Consider the following 21,961-nt stretch of genomic DNA (forward strand, 5'->3'; position numbering starts at 1 on the left):
GACTTATCTAAATGACTAATATAAATGACTTATGTAAATCACTAATATAAATGACTAATATAACTGACTTATGTAACTGACTTATGTAAATGACTAATATAAATGACTTATGTAAATGACTAATATAAACGACTTATGTAAATGACTAATATAAATGACTTATGTAAATGACTAATATAAATGACTTATGTAAATGACTTATGTAAATGACTAATATAACTGACTTATGTAAATGACTAATATAACTGACTTATGTAAATGACTTATAAAAACGACTTATGTAAATGACTAATATAAACGACTTATGTAAATGACTAATATAAATGACTTATGTAAATGACTTATGTAAATGACTTATGTAAATGACTAATATAAATGACTTATGTAAATGACTAATATAATTAACTTATGTAAATGACTAATGTAACTGACTTATGTAAATGACTAATATAAATGACTTATGTAAATCACTAATATAAATGACTCATGTAAATGACTAATATAACTGACTAATATAAATGACTTATGTAAATGACTAGTATAACTGACTTATGTAAATGACTAGTATAACTGACTTATGTAAATGACTAATATAACTGACTTATGTAAATGACTAATATAACTGACTTAAGTAAATGACTTAAGTAAATGACTTATGTAAATGACTTATATAACTGACTTATGTAAATGACTTATGTAAACGACATATGTAAATGACTAATATAACTGACTTATGTAACTGACTTATGTAAATGACTTATGTAAATGACTAATATAGCTGACTTATGTAAATGACTAATATAACTGACTTTTGTAAATGACTTATGTAACTGACTTGTGATGTTTTTATATCGAGTCCAAGTTGTACTACAATGTACTAGAATATACGCTTTTTATTCTTAACACTAAATGATAGCATTTTCAACTCTAATTGTTCATGTACAGTACAACCCAGTGTAATAGTCTCATTAGGCTTGTATATCTACTTAAATAAGTAAAGTACTTAAATAAAACTTCGTTTTGTGTAACTTCTTGTATTTAATTTAATGCCCTGTCTATCTTTTGTGAGTATCGTATTCAATGACTTACCGGTAAATTCTACTATTGCACACGAATAATTAATATCGAAGTTAAAAATATTAAAATTAAAAATGGATTCATATGAGGAAAATATTACTTTTACAATCATTTTTTTACGGTAATAAAAAGGAACAAACTCGTAACAATCAAAATGTAGCAATTCCCAACAATGTAATAAATACTTGTAATAGATTAACGATAAGTGCAGAGAAAATTGGGCCATTTCCAAAACACATAATGACCCTAAAACCATAGACATTTCGGCGTTGCCTACTGAAAGTCGTAACATTGTGTAAACTACATACATTTGGGTATTGGGTGATGTAAACTACATTAGGGTTTAGGCATTATGAATAAGTGTTCATTTTAATACCCCTATAAATTATAAGTAATGCAACTATCTATGTATCAAATTTGTTATTTGTACGTTACTTATCCCCTTATAATAATAATTTCCTTAGGTATTCGTTATAAAAATGAGATTTTTCTTATCAGAAAAAAATTACCTTTAACGTTCAGATGAAAAAATAAATTACATTTCACATACGAAAATCTCGCGAGACGTAGTACTTATTATTTGAGCATAATCAAAAATGTTCGCATTCCAATGTTATGTCATTTTGTCTTTGTTTAAATAGACGGCATAATAATGGAGATTACATTTTACTCCCAAAAGAATACTGAAACTTGAGACTTGGAATAAATATTATTATATACTTGTAGTTAAACTTTTTTTGCCTTCCTTATGAAAGTCTTTTGATTTAAATATTTAGTTTTTACATAAATAATAAAAATAAAGATAACTTACAAAGTTGTATATTAAATTATAACTGTTTATTAATTTACACTAATATTTAAAAGTCTAGAAAATATGATACATTTATTTTCTCGCTAAGCTATATTTTGTAACATAAAATTTTTCCTTAAGAAATACGCCCATTTCATTAAATAACCGTCAAGATACTCTGAACCCAATAACCATCTGTTAAGATTTATCTGAATGATACGATATCTCATTTCCTGTATAACGAAATACCACATAGTGTGATCTTTCTAATATTATAAATGCGAATATTTGGATGGATGTATAGATGGATGGATGGGTGGATGTTTGTTAGAAGCTATCTCCAGAACGTCTCAATGGATATCGATGAAATTTGGCATGGATGTTGAACATGGTATGGAAGAACACATGGGTTTCTAATAGCCGCACAGAGTCTTTCTAAGTATTTAATTTACTCTGAATAATCACTAACGGTTTCCCTTAGTGACCAATTTACTTTGACAGCTTCAGTAATCTCACTATAAAGCTGTACTTTAATGAATATAAAAACAAAAAAGAATATTCAATCCTGAAGCTTCTTAAGTGAAACATAAACCGCACTATTTATTTTATGTCTAAAAAATACTACGTACTCGTATTTTATTGTTGGATGTGAATGAAACAAGACCCACCACAAAACATTGTGACAACTTCATATATTTTTTTTATACGCTCCATAAACATTCCGACTCCGACCTTTGGCTTAAACATGTTATTTTAACAATTTAGCTGCTTATAAACTTTTATTATTCTTTATAACTATTATTTTCTAAACATTAATAAAGAGAGAACGCCACATCAATACGTTTTTTTTTTTTAATTTAGATACTTTATAAGCCTTAAAATGAAACTGTATTATAATGTAATATTCGCCAACTTTGTGAACAATTTTCAATATCGATGATATTGGAAATATGAAGAAAACTTTCTAACAACGTGAGCATTTTTCAAATTTATTATTTCAAGAAATCTAAAAGGAAAGGAACTTTCGTACGGTTCGCGTTTCGTACCAACGTTTTACCTTATAAAACAATTTATGGGTATCGGTTGGTTGAATGGATTCGTTTTACTATTATTCCGTTTTTTTTTTAACTGAAAGAATCGCAACAATTCGCCTCAAATGAAAAAAAAACTGCGACAAAGATAATAATCACATCCATTCCGACGAACGCAAAACATAAGTATTATGCCATTTTCAATGAGTTAAATACATCTATAGTAGAAATGGATTGACTTGATGCAGGTAAAGCGAAGCGTGGCTTCAAAGTTACAGATTAGCGTAATGTATGCAAACTCTCCAGACGGATTTCAGTTTGAAATCAGAGTGGTTGTGGCTTATCCGATGCTTGTTTATTCAAATTGTTCTGCTCGTTGTTCACTTGAGGTCGTTGATTTTGTAACTAAACCCCGTACCAATATTGAATTAGTTTGTCTGGTATAAATTGGTATAGATTACAAGCACTTTGTTAACGGCTTAAGCAGATTACGCAAAAAGAATAAAAGGATGCCATGTGCTGACAAAATTTTCAAATCATAAACGTATGCTATTAGCATAATATTATAATAAAACGATATTGGATGTAACGCTGATAAAAATATTATAATATTCACGACCATTATACATTAGGGTTATAAGCTTACGTTTTTCTATTTTACATAATTTCGCAACATTCTCAGACACGCTTCTTCAATTGTACAGCGTTCATGTAGGGACGCTGCGACATATAAACTGATCGATTACTAATACTTATTATTCATATTATCTATTAATTTGGTTCATTAGTACATGCGGCGAGAGCACTGATGTAGCGACCAGGAAGTTTTTTATTGTGATACTAAAACATAACTTTTAAACCATATCTTTAGTTCTAAAGAAAAGTTGAGCACAGTTCCTATCAGCACATTGCGCAAATAACATTCGACAACACTATCCTTTGGCATATTCAAAAACTTTGAAGTTATAAATCCAGATGATTAACGTGTAACGCGTAGCGCGCTTGCCCCGCCCATGTCGCTCTAATGACGTGCATTCAAGATGTAAAACGGTCCATTCATCAAAGTGACTTGGTTTAGCGAGGCGAACATAATCGCTCGAAAGACGACTGTAAATTATACCTATATAACGTTTGTTATGTTACATATTTCGTATAATATATTCTTAATCTTAAGTATATTTATAAAAAGATAACATTAGCAAAGTTAAATTTTTCTCGTGTTAAATATGTTGAAATCAGAGCAGACAGCTTATTTATTTTAATAAACTTTTTACCCGACTGACAAAAGGGAAAATTTTTGGCGCCTATGTAAGTTTATTTTATTATGTATATTTAAATTTCTTCTTTCATATTTTTTATTTATCTCTCTAACCTATTTTTTTTTAGAAATAGGTGCGCTTTAAACATAGCTATCTTAAAGAAATCTGGAGCATCGTAAATCGTGCTACAAATGTCACGTTCAGTAGACATTCCACAAGCGATGAAGACTGATTATATCAACTTGAGTGGGCGATTTATCCAGATATTTTAAATTAAGGTAACTTAAAATAAATTTATATAAAACGACGTATAACATTGAGATACCTTAACACGTTGAGGGCCACGTCAGCCATCGGTGGCTGACAATAGACTTTCCGTTTAGGCCGCGTTAGCCATCGGTGGCTGACACTAGATTTTCTGTTTACGATGTTTGAGGAAATTTTATCTGAGCGGGCTAAACGGTAAGAAAAACAAAACAAACTTGGCGCGTAACGTGTTGAAACAAAGCCTATAGGTATAACGTTAAAAATGTAAACTATTTTGACCTGCGTTCGGAAACACGGGCCCTTTAATACCAGTGCGTATAAGCGACGCTCGTGGCCTGAACGGGATCGTCTTAGAAATACGCGTGGCGCTCAACGTGTTAAAATAAAAAAATAGGCATAAAAAGAACTTAAAGGATAAGATAAAGAAAGGTTTGACATTTTGCTAAAAGGCAATGTCCTTTTTTCGTTTTTCATCTTCACCTTCATCAATAACTTCTTACTATAAAGGTGATAAGTTTGTAATACTGATTCATGTTCTTTATATAACATATTTTAATTTAAATATAAGACTCCATATTATTTATTTATATTAGAGATATATATTTCTTTTAAGGTCATTGAGCATAGAACGTCTGACATCTGAGGAATCTTTATTGAGTGTACGAGTTATTCACTGACCTGGATATACCTACTGAATAACTAACTTCAGTTTAATTTAACTCTATAACTTGAAAAATATGTACTTTACAAAACCAATTCGAATTTGTGGTAGTGTCATTTCTTATTGCTTGCTAGATCTCGATGAAATTTGGCATACATAAAGAACATATTCTGGAACAACAAATAGTCTACTAATTATTTTTTTTCTAATTCCGCGCGGACGTAATCGCGGGCGACAGTTTGTATTATTATAAAGACCTAAGATCGGGTGTGCCTTTCGATAAATTATATAAAATTTCACCACAAGCCACAAGTAAATATTTGACCGATATTATCCCAACCCAACGTAGTCTATAAATTCCGTCACGTCGTCCTGATGCGGAGGCACGTTCTCATAGAATCAGATGACGTGATAAAAATCGTAGAAGTTAAGTAAATAAAATTCTTCATGGCATCTGAAACAAACTACACCTCAATAGGATTGGACAAAATAAAATTCATGTTCCATTTTGTTTTCTTAATATGTATTTTAACTCTGTACACAATTTTTTATTTTGTAATTTTACCGCAGTATTAGGGACACTGCATACTAAATGTTAAGAATAAACGGACGACACGACGAAAGACTGAAATGAAACTACAGTTTCACTACAGTTCGCTATTAAGATGGTCCTTTGACTTATTGTTAGTTGTAATAAAACAAGCTATCATCTAATAAATCTGTTGGAGGAAAAATCCGAGCAGTAACCGTTAAAATAATGTTTATGACCATACTAAAAGTCGCTAAATTTACTGCACACAGTCGCTAACGGCCTTGCGCTTCGGCTGTACTCAATTTAAGTTTCCTTTGTAAATCACTAACCGAGAAACATAACCACAAAATGTACTACTAAATAACCTATTACATCTGAAAGTATAAGAATGTGTTACATTACACTACACGACATTTATTATTTTTTAAAGTTTTTTTTTTAATAATTTACTACTGGGAAAAAAAACTAAAAGTAGTTATTTAATATAGAAAGAAAAAATTACTGCAGACTACTTCTGAAAGCTTCTACTAGCCACGCTAATATTGCTATATAATGCTTATTATCTATTTTTTCTCCATTTATTAAATTGTTGATACTTATACCGAATGTTTCCCGTTGGGCCGAGTAGCCTACCGGTCCAATGGCAATTTTTTTCTCATTGTACAGATTCATAGGCTCATCCGCTCAAACGGATAAGTTATCCATTTTTGTATAGGATAATAAAACGACAAATTTATTCTCAAGTTTCTTTAATTTCTGGCTGTAATAAAAACGTATAGTTCATTATTATAAACTTACAATTAATGTTCGACTACATCATTTATATCTTGCTTACATTTAATACGCATCTTAATCAATTAATTTTACTTAGTTATTTTTATCATATTTCCGTAACATCTCGATACTTTCATATAAAACTATGATGCGATCTAAATTCTAAACTCGCGTACAAACTCACATACATAAAAACTTACATACGCCTGAGTTCTCCATAATAGTATCAAATGGGTAATAAAATAAAATACATTTAACATTTTAGAGCGATCATTTTGTATGAGTTAGTCCCGTACACAAGACTACGTGATACACTTCGTATACAACGTAAATCTTCGAAACTGTATTCTTGCGTCGCGAACATCGCGTTGCGTGCGCTTCGTACATACGTTAATAAACGTTGAATCGTCAACTCGAATCGTCTATTCAATCAGAGGGGTTAGACAAAATGTTTAATTACAAAATGACAACTGTATAGATTTGCTCCGCCATCTTGAAAATCACAACAACTTTTCTGATCTTGACATAAAGATTAAAGATAGCGTGCGGCTTAGCGATTAAAATCATTGGCTTAGGAAGATTTATTTAGCCTTGCGCATAAAAGGTCTTTGACAACAAACAATTCATTTCATTTCAAGCAACAAGATTTTATTTGCTACAGACGTAGTATACTTATGCATTAAAAATTACTATGGATAACATAATCTTGATTACATTGTGAACAGTAAAGCGGCAATATTGGCAGTGATTTGTAAACATAAAGCATATTAAAAATAGGCAATCGTCTGTTCCGTTTCGTATATTTTGACGTCGTCCTTTTTCAACACTAATTCGGGCCTGCGAAATAAAAATATCATTAGGAAATATTTCAATGACACTGGTTAACATGTAGCAATATGAGTTAGAAAGAGATAGCATCAGCTATTGTATTAATACTCACAAAGTTATCTGTACAGTCTGTGGTTGTCCTGAAAAAAAAAAACAAAATTAAATTAATATCTCCATTGATATAATATATTTGCACAAAAACTAACCTAACAACTGTCAATAAGAACTCAGAAACTCAAAAGTAGTTTTTGAGTTATCTATAGGGTTCGTAAGCACCTTAATATTTCGAATAGTCCATATATCTATTTTATATATTTACATTCTCTATTCCCACACCAACACTCCCACCCCATTTCCAACGTCCATGCTGGTACTATAACTACGATATCATAAAAGTACCAACTTAAAAATTACGCCAGTATTGAATAATATTTCCATCCCTCTCATTCTCTTGAAAAGGACAGAGATGACAATATTTTTTACAATTATTTATTCGTGTTACATATTATATAAGACATACCATCATTAGGTTGTTGTATGATGACGTCAGAGAAGTATACTTGCTGCGCCTGAACATACTCCTTGCTGTGGTCTACGTAGGGCTCCGTCAGCACCACGGCGCCGGCGGCGGAGTGCGCGCGCCACTTCTCCATCTCACTCTCCTCCTGCATCTTCTGTAATCTCTCCACTTGCTTGTATGTCGGCTCCCCGCCAACGTACGCGCGCTTCGTGCGGTTGTGGTAACGTATCTCGTGCTTTCTCAAGTCAGACCTAATCAAATAATTATAATTTGTAGCAAAGATAATATTGGCCGAATTCATGCCATTCTATAGGATACATAATTTAAAGCAATTTATTACTATTTTTAGATATTATTAGTCAGAATTCTTTGGCGCGAGTAGCGCGCTTTCGTTACAAAGTCAAGTGTCAGTATGACTAGTGAGGGGACATAAACGTCGACATTTTAGTAAGGCTAGTGTTGCGCCAGTACACCGGCACAGTGTCAGATTTTCTTCCTATATTCTCTATATATATTATTATTTTAACTCGCAAGCAATCTTAATATAAACAGATCAAATCCATAAATTAGTTATTGAAAAGTAATTTATTAGTTATTATTAAGATCAGCCATTATGGATACTACTGGACTATAATCCTCAAATCAAATTTGTGTAGTTACACCCATAGTTCCTTATGTCCTCTCATATTTCTTCAATTCAATGTCCTGTTACGGCTAAGGAAATTCCGGGGGAACTGCCGCGCCCTCAGATACTTATCAAGAATAAATAGAGACTGACTTGTATCTGAAGTCACGTCCGCAGTATGCGCAGGTGTGCTTGATGTTCATATGCGTGGCGTCGTGATGTTCGCGCAGTGCACCGTTAGTGCGGAACGCCTTCTCGCACAGCATGCACTGTACAAAATAAATTGTTGACTTACTAAATTGCGCTAATAACAGTTGTTTCTCCTACTAACTACGGCCACATAACTTTTAATTTATGTAATGAGAAATTAAAATATAGTAATAAATATAGCCTATGTCATAAGGGGATAGCTTCCCAACAGTGGAAGGATTTTTCAAATCGGTTCAGTGGATTCAAAGCATATTCAATGCAAACAAACAAATATTTTCTTTTTATTACTTTAGATTATACAGTACAGCAGAAAATGTCAAACCTTTCCTTATCTATTCATATTAATAAAATATCCAGTGTCTATGTACTATCGAAAAAAGAACATTTCGTACTTAGTATAGATAGTGTAGACGAAAGACTAATTTATAAAAATTTTGTTTGTGTATCTGTATGTCTGTATATTCCGGTATGCCAGTAGACAAATATTTATGTCATCTCTAGTCCCATAAATGTTCCACTTACCTTAAATTGTTTCTCCTGGTGTGTGAGCTTATGTTTATTCAAGTTGGAAGGGTTGACGAATGTGGCGGGACAGTGGGCGCACTTGTACGGCTTCTCCCCAGTGTGAGTGCGCATGTGCATCACCAAATAGTACTTGTGCTTGCATTTGTATGGACACAAGTCACAGAAGAAGTTAAACGTGTTTGTATGCACTAGCCTGAAATTGGTTAATTATGAAAATATTACTACAATGAGAATAATATATAATGTACTCTTTGATCCAATTCCAAACAAATTGTGAAATGAACCTTTTAATCTAAGTTAATTGGTATCCAAATTATTATTAATAAGATTCTTGATTTAAAAAGAAAAGGTCAGTGAAAATTATTATTCCGAGAAAAGTGTTTCAGATGTACTAAACAGATTATACTGATAATAAATCCTAGTACACATATTATTTCACTTTTTTTTAATTTATAATTTTTTCTTCTTATGTTATAAAAGACTTACATATGACTTTTAAGTCGTGCTATAATAGGGAACTCCTTGCCGCAGGTTGGGCATTTGTGTGGTACTGATCGCTTGTGTATATGCCGCATGTGCTGGCCGATGCTGAGCACCAGTTGGCCGCACACGTCGCACGCGCGTCGCATGCATTGAGCCTCGCGACGATGCGCTGCTAGGTGCTCCTACAAACAAGCAGTAACCATTATTCTTCCATTACTCAGAAGGGTAAAGTTTTTGTATTTGCATATTTGTGTGTTTGTGTAAATTCTTTGACATAACCATTTGACTAAACCGTGTCACCCCTAGTCAGTTGTGTTTTCAACAAAGAGTTTTTTTTTATTAGACTGCTAAATCTTATACTAAAACAATTTAAATTCTCATTCAGCAAGATTTAAGAAGCATTATGTCTTACTCACCTTAGTTTCAAATACCATATCACATGGAGAACACTTAATCTCTTTTACTTTAGAATGATTTTTCTTCTGTTGCACTCTTTCTTTTCTTTTTCTCTCCCTTTCCCTCTTCTGTTCCATCTTTACTCTTTTCAGTTTCATTTGATGCAAAATTAGTTGAAAATCATGTTTTGAATATGGATAGGAATGAAATAGTGGATCTCCTGTAACAAAGACAATGTATAAAAAGCCCTCTAATTAAAAAATATGTATTGGATGAGATGCTTTAAGATTTAATTTTAAGTTTTTTTTTTATAAAATTCTGTTAGCTAACCTCTTCCTTTCCTAACTTTTATGACATGAAAAAAGGTTAGGGGTTTAAGGTGATGAACTCTCAGGCACAAAATGTGTTAAAACGATGCATATTACTTACCTAATGGATTTAGAATCTTCCTAAATCTTTTATCAGTTGTCTCACATGTATTCTTAAATGTCATGGCAACTTTTAAAGTTTCAAGGCATTCATTACAAATATACTTGGGCAAAGAATCATCAGGACTGATCTGTAAATTGAATAAAATATTTTAATTGCTTTTCTTGCAATAGATAATGGAATCGATATAAAGAAGTATTGATAGTAAGAAATATAAATGTTCCGGAGATTGAAATATGTAGAGTATTTCCTTGAATAAAAAACAAATGAAACTTAATTTCTTTTTTATATTATTAGCTAACAAATTCTACCTAAATGAAATACATAGCAATAAAATTATACTCACAGAAATATTAGTGATACTGCAGAGAGCTCCCATTATATCATAACCATTCAGTTTATTGCTCAGTGGAATTGATCCTCTATTTGCACAAACCCTACATATTGTATCCTTTGCTAGTTGTACTGTAACTTTGCTGAAATTCGATATAACAAACTTTTAGTAATTAGAAAAATATTTCCTTAAAATAATTTCCTTCATAAATATATTAATTTCCGATCGAATTAATTTAACAATAGAACTTCATACCCATCAACAGAAAGCTTTTGCCAAGGATCACCACTACTGCAATCATCTTCGTTATAATCACAAATTGAATATTTCACCTTATTTAACTTCGATAACATTGATTTAGTTAAATAAACAGACATTATTGTTGTATTGTATTAATTAATTTCACAAATTACGGTATTAATTGTGAAGGCACTTATCAATAATTAAGGATAACCGCTAATCCTAGGTGGGGATGTTATTTTGTTGCATTAATGTTCATTGTTATTAAGGCCGAATGAACAAATACTTCCACAACATTATAAATTATATATCTGTCGGTATTGAACCGAAATGTTTATCAACTCGTTTTCCTTTTGACTTTTGTCAAATTTGACAACATAGATAAAAAAATCGAGTTAAAATATAGCTATATTATATCCATTTGAAACTTGAATAAAAAAATTGATTTTACATTTTCTATTGTTTAAATTTAAGTACCTATTATCGAAATTTATTACGATTAGACTTATTTACACTATTGTACTAAGACATTACAGTTTCGGCGTATTCTTTCTCATTTTTGATAGTTTGGGTTATGTGTTTAGCTGTGTCTATTTGTCTGTGAAAGTTAGAAAGCAATTTGTCAATGTCAAAAATAACATTTGACGATTGGATGCAAACATTTCAAATAAATAAATAACAAATAAGATGTTTTTTGTATATGTGATTAGTAAGATAAAATTTTGGATGTAATAAAAATTCCAGATAAGCATTATTTATTACCAATTTTATTTAAAATGACGTCTCTATTAATTTTAAAATCAATGTTATTCGCAAGTTTTGTAAATAAAAGTAAAAGGAAAAAAATATTGAAAAAGAAGAAAATGTAAGTTTTTAAATTATTTAACTATTTTTGCTATACTTGCTCGTAAAACTAACTTTATATTTAGTGGGGAAAATTACCGAAGTTTATTTGTTAATATTATTTATGGTTATGAAGTTTACCAAGTCTTAAATTGACCATAGAAGTCCGTCTTCGTTTCCCTAATAACTTTTGTAGAAGTTTATAGTTTTTGACGCCTTCTATTTTATTTTATTACAGTATTAAGCCAGAAATTAAATTGAAGAAATGTAGAATATGCTACATAGAGAAAGGACATATTCCTATATTTAATAATGAAGCTTATCCAAATATATCAGAAGAAATTAAGCACTTTTCTGGTGTAACAGTGAGTATAAATATCTTGAAATAATTTTGAACAAGAATAGTATTCTCATTAATTACACTGATATCACAATTCTCACTTTTTTTAACAATAAGTTTCTATAAGTATACAATATTTTTAGTAACTACATATTGATTGCACCTATTTTTAGATAAACCATGATGATAATTTACCAAAGCATTTGTGTCAAGGTTGTATGGATCTATTGAATGGATGTATTAAATTCCGTGATATGTGCCAAAAAAATAATAAATTACAAATAGAACAGTCAATTAAGAAAGGTAAGCAAAAACTGGTTATTAACTAAATTATTCAATATCTTGATCCTTAATTTTTCCATCCTACAATTTGCTACTAATATAGTAAAAACATATGCATATAATCTCTGTTACAGAATATAACATCTATAATAATGAAACTAATAATTTATTGGATTATGAGGATTTCTGTGATATGCCATCACCTGTAGTGTCTGAAGACAATTCAGAAATTTGGGACTGTTCAACATGTAGTCAAAAGTTTTACGATATGGTTAGTTGTTAGCTTCTTCACTAAATAATGCAATAGATATTCTTAACATTTACATTTATTTATGCTTTTTAAAATATGTTTTTCAGACTTCATACAATAACCATTTAAATAAATGTACATCACAAGTAACTGATGATCCAAAAGAGAATGGTCAAGCTAAAAATAAAACATTTTTATGTGATATCTGCGGTAAAATAGCTAAATCCAAAGGGAGTCTTGCAGTACATAGGTAATGTAGTCTAAAAAAACTACTTTTACCACACCATGGTAGTTCAAAATCAAAGCATTTGTTGTTTTTTATTTAAAAATAATTTTATGCACTACTTCCCTATATTATCTGTGTCAAATTAAAGTTCCTTCAGTGGCATAATTTTTTCAAAAGTGATAATATTGTTTTTAAATATTTGGTTGGTGGCTCAAAATCATTTACCCTCCCCCGGCATCCAGCTATGCAACGCTACAAAAAAAAATTGTTTTGCGCAATATAATTAATGACAATTAATTTACCAGGGCTATCCATGAAAATGTGTTTCCATTTAAATGCGATGCATGTTCATATCAGGGTCGGACAATGGACTTACTAAAAGTGCACAAGAGGTCACATTTAGCAGACAAACCTTACAAATGTTCTCAATGTCCCAAAGCAACAACCACAACTAGTAATCTAGCTAAACATATGCGCCATGTTCACAGTACCAACAGACCATATAAGGTATGTTATTTTTTTAATTTGGTGAAGCTTATAACATCATGAGGCCCTATACCTTTAAACCTATCGTTTTACTACTGACTTAATATGTTCCTGTTATTTGTAGTTTATATATATGTTTAACGAATCCCCAACATTATATGCATAACATATAAATACAGTAAAACTTTGATAAGGGATATCTCTATAAGGGAGAGCCATGTCTGGTCCCAACGGCCACCAGGGAGGAACTTGCGTTACAGAGAAAACCTCTTTAAGTGAAAAGAATGTCGAGATCCGTGCGACTCTCGTTTATCCAGGCTCGACTGTATTCCGTAATGTGTTGTACAAGACATTAGTAACAAAATACAATCTTTTAACATTTCTTGTGCTAGTGTAATTTTCCTTTAAAAGTGAAGTCACCAGGTGAGTCGGTGGCATTTAGAATGTGATGCCTTGACTGTATCAATTGTTTTCCAGTGTAGCTATTGTGATAAGGCTTTCTCGTACCAACATGACATGAAGAGGCATGTCAAAGACATACATTTAAGACAGGGCAGAGTTGAATGTGATGTATGTTTTAAGAAATTCAACACAAAGTAAGTTATCATACTTTTTTTTTAAATAGATGGCATTTGTTTCAAACATTTTCTCAATTTTGCAAAATAATCTTTATAAATAAATCAAATGTCTTTGTATTGAGCTTTATTTTTTTCCTTATGAAGGAAGCCTCAAAAAATATTTAGTAATGAATGCTAATGAAATATTTTGTAGTGTTATCATCCCTTACCCTTGATTTGGTAAAATCAAGCTCCTTTGTAATCTACCATAAATGAGTTTACAAAAGAAAATGTGCAATAATAGTAATTTTTACTTTTACAGAAAAATTTTACAAGGTCACAGATGGAAGATACACAAAATAAAAGGAGGTAAACTCGGTCGAATACCTTCATATTTACAATGCAAAGAGTATGAAGAAAATGGTAACACCATTATGCCACTAAGTAATTAAATCACTAACATATTAAATGTTAACGCCCTCGCGCAATTTATTTATTTCATAGATTAAGCAAAAAAAACGACTGATAAATATAAAATATTGTATAAATAAATAGTTTTATTTATGTGATTACATTGTAAAGAAAATTAATTTTATTGCAATGCCGTATTTGTCTTATCTCACAGTTCACAGCAGGACAATAGCATCCCATTAAAAATAATAGATCGCCATTAAGTTGTTTGTAATGTATTCCTATAATTATTTTTAACTGAGATCTTCAGTAGTGTAGAAGTCTGCAAAAAAATATTTCAATATAATAAAATACAGACGAATTGATAAACACCTTTTTAAAGTCGGCTAAAAATGAAGTTATTCATATTATTACTGGTAACAAAAGCATGTTTATGTTTCGATGTACCCGCAACAAGTTGCAAATCTGACTTGAGCATAGACAACGACAAATATAATGTTTCGGAAACTTACCATACTGATGGTGGATATCCAACTGATGCCCATTTTGATGACGACGGAAACATATTCTATATCGAAGCTGGCAGCAATTTTAATGGATATTATTTTAACGCACGAATAATACCGCTGAACTCGACCACCCCACAAAACATTCCAGGTAATTTACCTTATATTTTTTATGAGCTACCCAAGATTTTTTTAATTCTTTTGTGTGAGACATTTAAAGCAGCGCATTTATTCCATTGTTATTTTTTATATCAGTAAGGCGGCAAACAAGCAAACGGGTTACTTATAATTAAGTGACGGCGCTCAAGTTGATGTCTTTTCTCATCCTTTACCTCCGACACCACAATCGCGGATCTCCAGTTAGTAGGAGTAGCAACTTACTCATGAGGCTTAGTAGTAGGGTATAGTTATAATTAAACTCAACCAGGAATCCGGACCCGCGCTACTTGATAAATACATTTAAATAAGTCGCATACATTTTTTTTACGAATTACCCATTAAAAAATATTGTTTATTTATAAAAGGCCAACAATGCATGATTGCTATTACATTCCGTCTACGCAATGCGGTTACACGCGCGGAATTTTATTATAATATTTCTCTATTGTAAATGTACCAGAGCAATTAAAAAAAGTAGGTTTGGTATGTGCGGTATACTTTCGGTGATTCTCGAATATAATTTTTAATAAATATGTGCTTGCTAGGTCTTCCAGAAGGCGTAAGCTACTCCATCGCAATCGACAAAAATAATAAGAAAGTATATTTCAGTACAGGCGATGGCATTTTTTCTTATGATTACGAAACACAAAAGGCCACATTAATGTCAAAACCGAATGCAAAATTTAACATGATTTCTATAGATAAAGATGGGAACAAATATGTGACGAAAAATGTTGATGGAATTGAAGAAGTATATCTCTTAGTAGGTGAAAGCAAAATCCGCTTCAAAACACTCGAAGCACTGGACGAAATGGCTATAGACAATAAAAATAATTTTTATTTCATCAGAGACGAGAAACTATTTGTTTTAAAATCCACATTGTCATTGCCCATTGTTCTTGGCAATGTAACATATGATGGAATGGCACAGATATCGTTTTATGAGGAAAGAGTGTTTGTAGCCAGCAATAACTTAACATATTTTCATGAAAACGACACAAGGTTTATGAAAATAATAAATAACATACCAGAGAAGGTTTCAGCGATTGCTTTTGATAAGGATGGTAATTTTGTACTTGGACTGCTTGGTAAATTATTGCATTACAAAAAGCATCAATGCTATTTAAGAAAAAACTAAAAAAAATTCATCATCATAAGCTTTGGTTTGCCCACTGTTAATCATATGCCTTCTCTATGACTTTTAATGGTATATGACTTATAAATAAACTAATTTTTATTCCTTATTATTTTATTAATAAAAATAAATTACCTAATTCAAAGGTACAGCATAAACCAGCAGCGCTTAAGATGGCATTTACGTGATAACAGGCAAAACAATCACAATTTGTATAGTACTTATCAATGCATCTATGAGGTGAATCATTTTTCTTATTATAATAATTATTTTATTACTGTAAAGAGTGATTTGACACACAGAAACAAGTTTAAAAGCTCAGTGCCTACTTACAAATAACCAGTATTCATTTAAAATATCTCCAACAAATACTGTAATACACTATTCCACAATTTAATACTGTAATATGTTTAATATGATCATAATTAAACTGGTAGTTATTACAATAATGGAGTGCATCAGATCCTTAACATATAACAATTCATGACAAATAAAGAAATAGTATGTTTATCTAAGTTTTGTTTCATTTACCACTAAAAGAAAATTCATCTTGCTTTTAATATTTGAATCAGAAAAATGTCTATGATATTAAGCTAATGTTATATTTAATGATTATATTAGTCACAAATCCTTATACAATTCCACACTTCTAGGCTAAAGATACTGCCAAGAGTAACTTATATTCTCAATGGGGCAAAATGCTTTGAGATATGATTGGAAATGTCATAGGCTGAGTTTGAGAATTTGTTAAAGCCATTGGTTGACTACTGCTGGAAATTGTTATTTGTTGAGTAGATGTTTGGTGCACTAATTGCTGCCCAGAGGGAACTAACTGTTGTTGAGCAGATTGTTGAGCTGCCATTTGTTGAGCTGACTGTTGGGCTACAGCTAACTGTTGCGCTGACTGCTGAGCGGCTGCAGCAAGATGTTGAGCAGATTGTTGAGCCGCTGCTAAATGCTGAGCAGACTGTTGAGCGGCTAAATGCTGGGCAGATTGTTGTGCAGCCAGTTGGGCTGACTGCTGTGCAGCTAAATGTTGAGCAGATTGTTGCACAGCTAAATGCTGAGCAGACTGTTGAGCTGCCAAATGCTGAACAGATTGCTGTGCTGCTGCATACTGTGATGCTTGATGTTGTGGTGCCAGCTGTGATTGTAATGCAGATTGCTGGACAAGCTGTTGAACAGCAGTTTGAGGGCCGTTGCCCATTAATTGTTGTGTGGGTGGGGCTAAAGTCAATTGTGCTGGTGTCACTGCAACAACAGTCTGACCCCCGCCCATTAAAGTGCCAGAGTCACTGACTTGCATAAGCTGTTGTGCTCCTGCGCTAGTCACAATCAATGCTCCGGAATTGCCCATTAATTGCTGAGTTGTGCTCACTGTAAGTATTTGCGGTGCTGGAGTTAGAAGTTGTGCACGAGATGCTGCTGGTGCCAATGTTAAATTAGGTGTTGCTGCAGCTGGAACCAAAGTGGGCAGTGCTCCAGCTAAACTCACCACTGGGGTCACACTGACAGTTGCCAATGACACAGGTGCTGAAGTTCCATGTCTAGATGTGATCACACATGGTTGGTTATTTCTTACTGAATTTTGCTCAAGTAAGAACTCATTCATGGAAGTCAATTGCACATTCTTTTCAGTCAAATCAGCTACTTTTGTCAATAAAACACTAATATTATCATGCAATAATTTGACCTTATGATTCAAAGCTTCACAATTGTTGCATATATTTGATGGTGACAAAACTTGTTTGTCAAGTGTGGCTTCTTCATAAGCAAATCGTCTAAATTTAGCCTCTGGAGGTGAATCGTCATCTCTAATATTAGGTGGGGGGCGATTAAATGATGGAGGTGGGGCATTTAATATAGGAACTGTCTCATTACCAACTACTTCTGGGTGAATTAGCTTGCAATCTTGATTAGGACATGTTCCATGTATATAATTTAAGCAGACCGGTATTATGTTACGAGGATCGCGTGGAAATGTTCCTGTTGCATAAAAATGTTCTTCTTCTTCCACAGAACTATGGACAAATTTGCAATTCGCTCGGAAACATCCTTTGTTTTGGAAATCATGACAGAAACGAAATAACTCTTTTAAGCGAGCTTTCGGTGGTAGTTCGTGTAAATATCTACAATTTTCTCTTAAGCAAAATCCTCTGATAAAATTTCTACAATATCTGTTTAGGCTTGGAGCAGGATTATCAACATCATCTGACAAACTCATCGCACCGTCGGGAATCGAAACGCTTTTGCCAATCATCACTTACTTTATTTCATAGGACAATATCACTTCGTTGAACTGATTCAGACTTATTTGCCTCCATTGTTATCCTCAATTACAGTTAAGGGATAATTTACCTTGTCTTGAATAATTTTCCATAAAAATTCCATTACATTGTAAATTAAAGTAGGAACTCTACATTTTATTTGAAAATATCTTCTGTCTTAGATAATTAGCACTGACTTAACAAAAAGATAAATTTCCTTAATATTACTCTTAAGAAGTCTACAACTACTAGACTGTGTTCATTTAAAATACATAGCAAAGTTACATAGAAGTTAGCACTTCGTTTTTTCACTGTCTTTGATTGATTTGAGTCTCTTTTCTCACGTTATCGTTATGGTAGCGTTTTCCTTTTTCGATGTATTGAAAACATTGACTTCTTGAATATTTAAAATCAAATCATTAGTTTTGTTTAAAAACGAACAGTTGTGTGTATATATCGTTGAAAGCTTTATGGTTAACAAATAGTTAATTCAAATTATTCGAAAAAATAATTTAAATTAGCATTTTTAAATTTAAAGCCTAAAAATATAACAACCAAACAAAAACATGAGGGCTCCACAATCTCTATTGATATTGCAACACTTTTCATCCTTGTCAAAACATGTAACAAACTACTGTTATGTAAAAATAAATTTAGTATTTTATATTTATTATCATACGTTAAATGCCTAACATTTTTTCTTTACTCAAAAATTACACCGCAATCACAGTAAAATACTTTAATAACTGGAAGACAATCAACAATGTAAAACTAAAATGGTAATAAAAGAATATTTCTTTAAAGAATATAAATAAATGTTTGATCATGTTTATTGCCATTAGAAAACATTAGTTTCGTTCGTAGATTTTTCGCAAATTGGTAGATTTATTTTCTGGGTACCTTATCTAACCAATCCCCTTATTCTGCTTTCATTTTAACTTTTTTTCTGGTCAACCATCAAGTCAACATTACTTAAAGGTCTACTGGCTATACTCTGTGACAAAAAAATAAAAAGTTACAATTTTAATCACAATTTATACTCTTTGATTTGAGTATGATGGTGACTTGTTTGTGTGAAAATAATGTTCGTGATAAATATTTTAAAATCAATAATTAGTATATGTGATTTCTTATAATAAAGTGTATTTTTTGTTCAAAAATCAAAGATTCTCATAAAATAATGTAATCAACAAATAGAAGGTGAAACTGTTACATGGGTGTAAAGTTTTATGATGTTACACAAACATCATGTTATTTTTTATAAATTTCTTTACCGATTCTAACAGTTATTAGTTTACCTAGAAGTTAAAAACATGTTTAAACAACAACTATCTCCAAGAACTATTCATCCTTACCAAACTACTATGGTACCTCGAAGTGAACAGCAATTTTCATCTGCATCACAACAAAGAATAAAATACCCGTGGACTGAAGACACGCCTATTTATGAAGTCGCTGCAGCGGACAGTTCAACGTCTGATACTGCTTACCATGTAAGTTCGTGTCGCACGAATGACGATGAATGCTGGGTGATTATTTTATAAAACAATAAATTGTTACATGTTCAATTTTCAGCTTCCACATTATTATAATGGAACTCTAAGGGAGTACGGTCCACCATCACCAGTCTATCAAACTCCTTATAGCACAGCTACGGGTACCTGGCGCAACTATAGACGAGGAGAGAAAGTGCCAGTTCATAACGTAGATACTTACGCGTTCCCTCCCTGTGCTTCATCATTTTCCCTGCAGCTATGTGAAGCAGATTCACGTACACATCCTGTAAATCGATCCCCGATCCCATCAATGCCATCCGTTAGTCCAGAAGTTCCTATAATTGGTGCCTGTGGAGGACACTGTCCTGGATTTGAATATGTATGCTACTACATTTTACAAGTTAGTATTTTTTTCTTTATTATCATGTTCACATTATCATTGCCTATTCAAAGGTTTTTCTATTTATTGTATTCTATTTTCTATCATTTGTAAAAATTTGGTTAGTATATACCCAGTTCCTAGTGTTTACAAAAATATGTATTTAATAATTCATTTTAAAAGAATGTAATTTCTATCTACCTTTTGTTTCAGGTTATATTTGTTGTGGGCATATTAACTGGAATCTCTTTATGTATAGCTGGCATTGTGTTGAGACGCACAAACCGCAATGGTGATCTCGGAGTATTAGTTTATATTGGTAAGTAAATATGTTAAAATTTCAATATTGTTAAGAGATTTGATTTTCTCTTATGGATGCATTGTTAGTCTTTGGGTAGAAAATTGAGCAAGAGTATATATAAGAAAGGAGAAAACGCCCCACCTCACAGTATCAAAGAAATTATATATATGCAATTAAGAATACTGTATTCCAGTCAACTATCATTCTTTAGCTTATTTTTATCATGTGGTATACAATAGTGCTCTTATTCACTATGTGCTAATTATTTTGGTTACTAATGTATGTTTGCAGGTTGCCTGGCGTCGTGTGTGTGCGGCGTGCTGCTAGGTGTGCAGTGCTGCGTGCGCCGTGAGATGCGCCAGCGCAAGCTACGAGCCAATATGCATATACCAATGCAATCTATACAGGTAAGTAAACTCAGGGACATTTTTTAACATTTTGTTTTGAAGAATTAATGATTTTTTTACCATTACGTCTCATCATGTAACAGGAGTATTACTGTGTGTAGTTTATTAGAAATAATTGGCTTTTGAACTTACAGGAAGCACCAGCCGTAGCTTGCCCTTTGATAACATCCTCAACATTACCTCATAGCCGTGTATACAGGTCAGTATGATAACTAAATATTTACGTGGCACAAAGATTTATGAATAATTTCACAGTGGTAGAGCCCGCTTTAACATCTTCGCACGAATCGGCCCGGCTCGACCGGTGAAATACCACGACCACATAGAAGACAGGCGTGAAGTGGAAGCAATTCCGCGTTTCGTCTGATGAGTGTGCGTCCTGGAGGCCTAATTCAGCCATCTTTTCCTTCCCATCCTTTTCTTTATAAGGAAAGAATGGGAAGTGGAAGTGGACTTTCCGGATGTGAGGATGCATGGAAAGGGAAGATATTTTCTTTCTGTGCATCCTCTCCTCCGTCGATTTAAGGTAGGCAACGCATGTGCAATTGCGTATGTCTATGGGCAACGGTCACTTCGCTATTTCAGTGATTTCAGGTGGCCGCTGGCTCGTTTGCCACCTTTTGATATAAAAAAAAATTCACCAGAAAGGCGACATTTTCTATTATCTGTACCATTAATTAAAAATTAAAAATTTTATTATAAGATATTTGTGTCTGTTTTTGTTAGGCCGACAGTGAACGTGTGCGAGGACGGCGACGTGACAGGAGTTCCTTGGTGGCGGCGCACTGCTACAGACTGATTAGCTTTAAGAATATTATATTATGATGTATTTACAAATTAATACTATTAACTTTTTTATTTTCTGTGTCCAAATAATAAAAACAATGATCTTATAATAAATGCTTTGTAAATGTATTTGTTTAGTTTCTCTTTTA

The 21,961-nt window shown here is 32.3% G+C and overlaps 5 protein-coding genes across 6 annotated transcripts in view; 3 read left to right on the forward strand and 2 right to left on the reverse strand.

The window, feature by feature from the left end:
* The window catches only part of LOC106118949 (zinc finger protein 271), a 71,703-nt gene extending 57,216 nt beyond the window's left edge, over positions 1 to 14,487 (forward strand). The window contains exons 1-8 of one of the 2 annotated variants that reach the window (XM_013313726.1): positions 9,719 to 9,807; positions 12,063 to 12,189; positions 12,338 to 12,467; positions 12,581 to 12,717; positions 12,804 to 12,946; positions 13,228 to 13,429; positions 13,886 to 14,004; positions 14,288 to 14,487. In XM_013313726.1, the coding sequence (XP_013169180.1) occupies positions 12,383 to 12,467; positions 12,581 to 12,717; positions 12,804 to 12,946; positions 13,228 to 13,429; positions 13,886 to 14,004; positions 14,288 to 14,417 (816 nt within the window). In that variant the 5' untranslated portion in view covers positions 9,719 to 9,807; positions 12,063 to 12,189; positions 12,338 to 12,382 and the 3' untranslated portion in view covers positions 14,418 to 14,487. Of the gene's footprint in view, positions 1 to 9,718; positions 9,808 to 12,062; positions 12,190 to 12,337; positions 12,468 to 12,580; positions 12,718 to 12,803; positions 12,947 to 13,227; positions 13,430 to 13,885; positions 14,005 to 14,287 lie in introns of those variants that run through there. The other variant, XM_013313725.1, reaches the window with a different exon arrangement.
* On the reverse strand, positions 6,355 to 11,352 carry LOC106118948 (zinc finger protein 665). The gene is made up of 10 exons (XM_013313724.1): positions 10,997 to 11,352; positions 10,754 to 10,883; positions 10,408 to 10,537; positions 9,999 to 10,198; positions 9,586 to 9,764; positions 9,097 to 9,292; positions 8,518 to 8,633; positions 7,740 to 7,990; positions 7,332 to 7,359; positions 6,355 to 7,228 (listed from the first exon to the last, which is right to left on the reverse strand). Exons 1-10 carry the CDS (start codon positions 11,116 to 11,118, stop codon positions 7,159 to 7,161), a joined length of 1,422 nt encoding a protein of 473 aa, XP_013169178.1. The 5' UTR covers positions 11,119 to 11,352; the 3' UTR covers positions 6,355 to 7,158.
* Positions 14,488 to 14,717: 230 nt separating the features above from the next.
* On the forward strand, positions 14,718 to 16,193 carry LOC106118950 (uncharacterized). Its single transcript, XM_013313727.1, has 2 exons — positions 14,718 to 15,033; positions 15,587 to 16,193. Exons 1-2 carry the CDS (start codon positions 14,769 to 14,771, stop codon positions 16,177 to 16,179), a joined length of 858 nt encoding a protein of 285 aa, XP_013169181.1. The 5' UTR covers positions 14,718 to 14,768; the 3' UTR covers positions 16,180 to 16,193.
* A 651-nt stretch (positions 16,194 to 16,844) lies between these two features.
* On the reverse strand, positions 16,845 to 18,878 carry LOC106118947 (probable basic-leucine zipper transcription factor P). The gene has a single exon (XM_013313723.1). It carries the CDS (start codon positions 18,434 to 18,436, stop codon positions 16,862 to 16,864), a length of 1,575 nt encoding a protein of 524 aa, XP_013169177.1. The 5' UTR covers positions 18,437 to 18,878; the 3' UTR covers positions 16,845 to 16,861.
* A 648-nt stretch (positions 18,879 to 19,526) lies between these two features.
* On the forward strand, positions 19,527 to 21,897 carry LOC106118840 (uncharacterized). The gene is made up of 6 exons (XM_013313596.1): positions 19,527 to 19,936; positions 20,019 to 20,339; positions 20,532 to 20,637; positions 20,911 to 21,026; positions 21,161 to 21,225; positions 21,753 to 21,897. Exons 1-6 carry the CDS (start codon positions 19,757 to 19,759, stop codon positions 21,823 to 21,825), a joined length of 861 nt encoding a protein of 286 aa, XP_013169050.1. The 5' UTR covers positions 19,527 to 19,756; the 3' UTR covers positions 21,826 to 21,897.
* Positions 21,898 to 21,961: the final 64 nt, after the last annotated feature.

Source organism: Papilio xuthus, unplaced genomic scaffold (genome assembly GCF_000836235.2).
Source record: "Papilio xuthus unplaced genomic scaffold, Pxut_1.1 DF827542.1, whole genome shotgun sequence".
Lineage (NCBI taxonomy): Eukaryota > Metazoa > Arthropoda > Insecta > Lepidoptera > Papilionidae > Papilio > Papilio xuthus.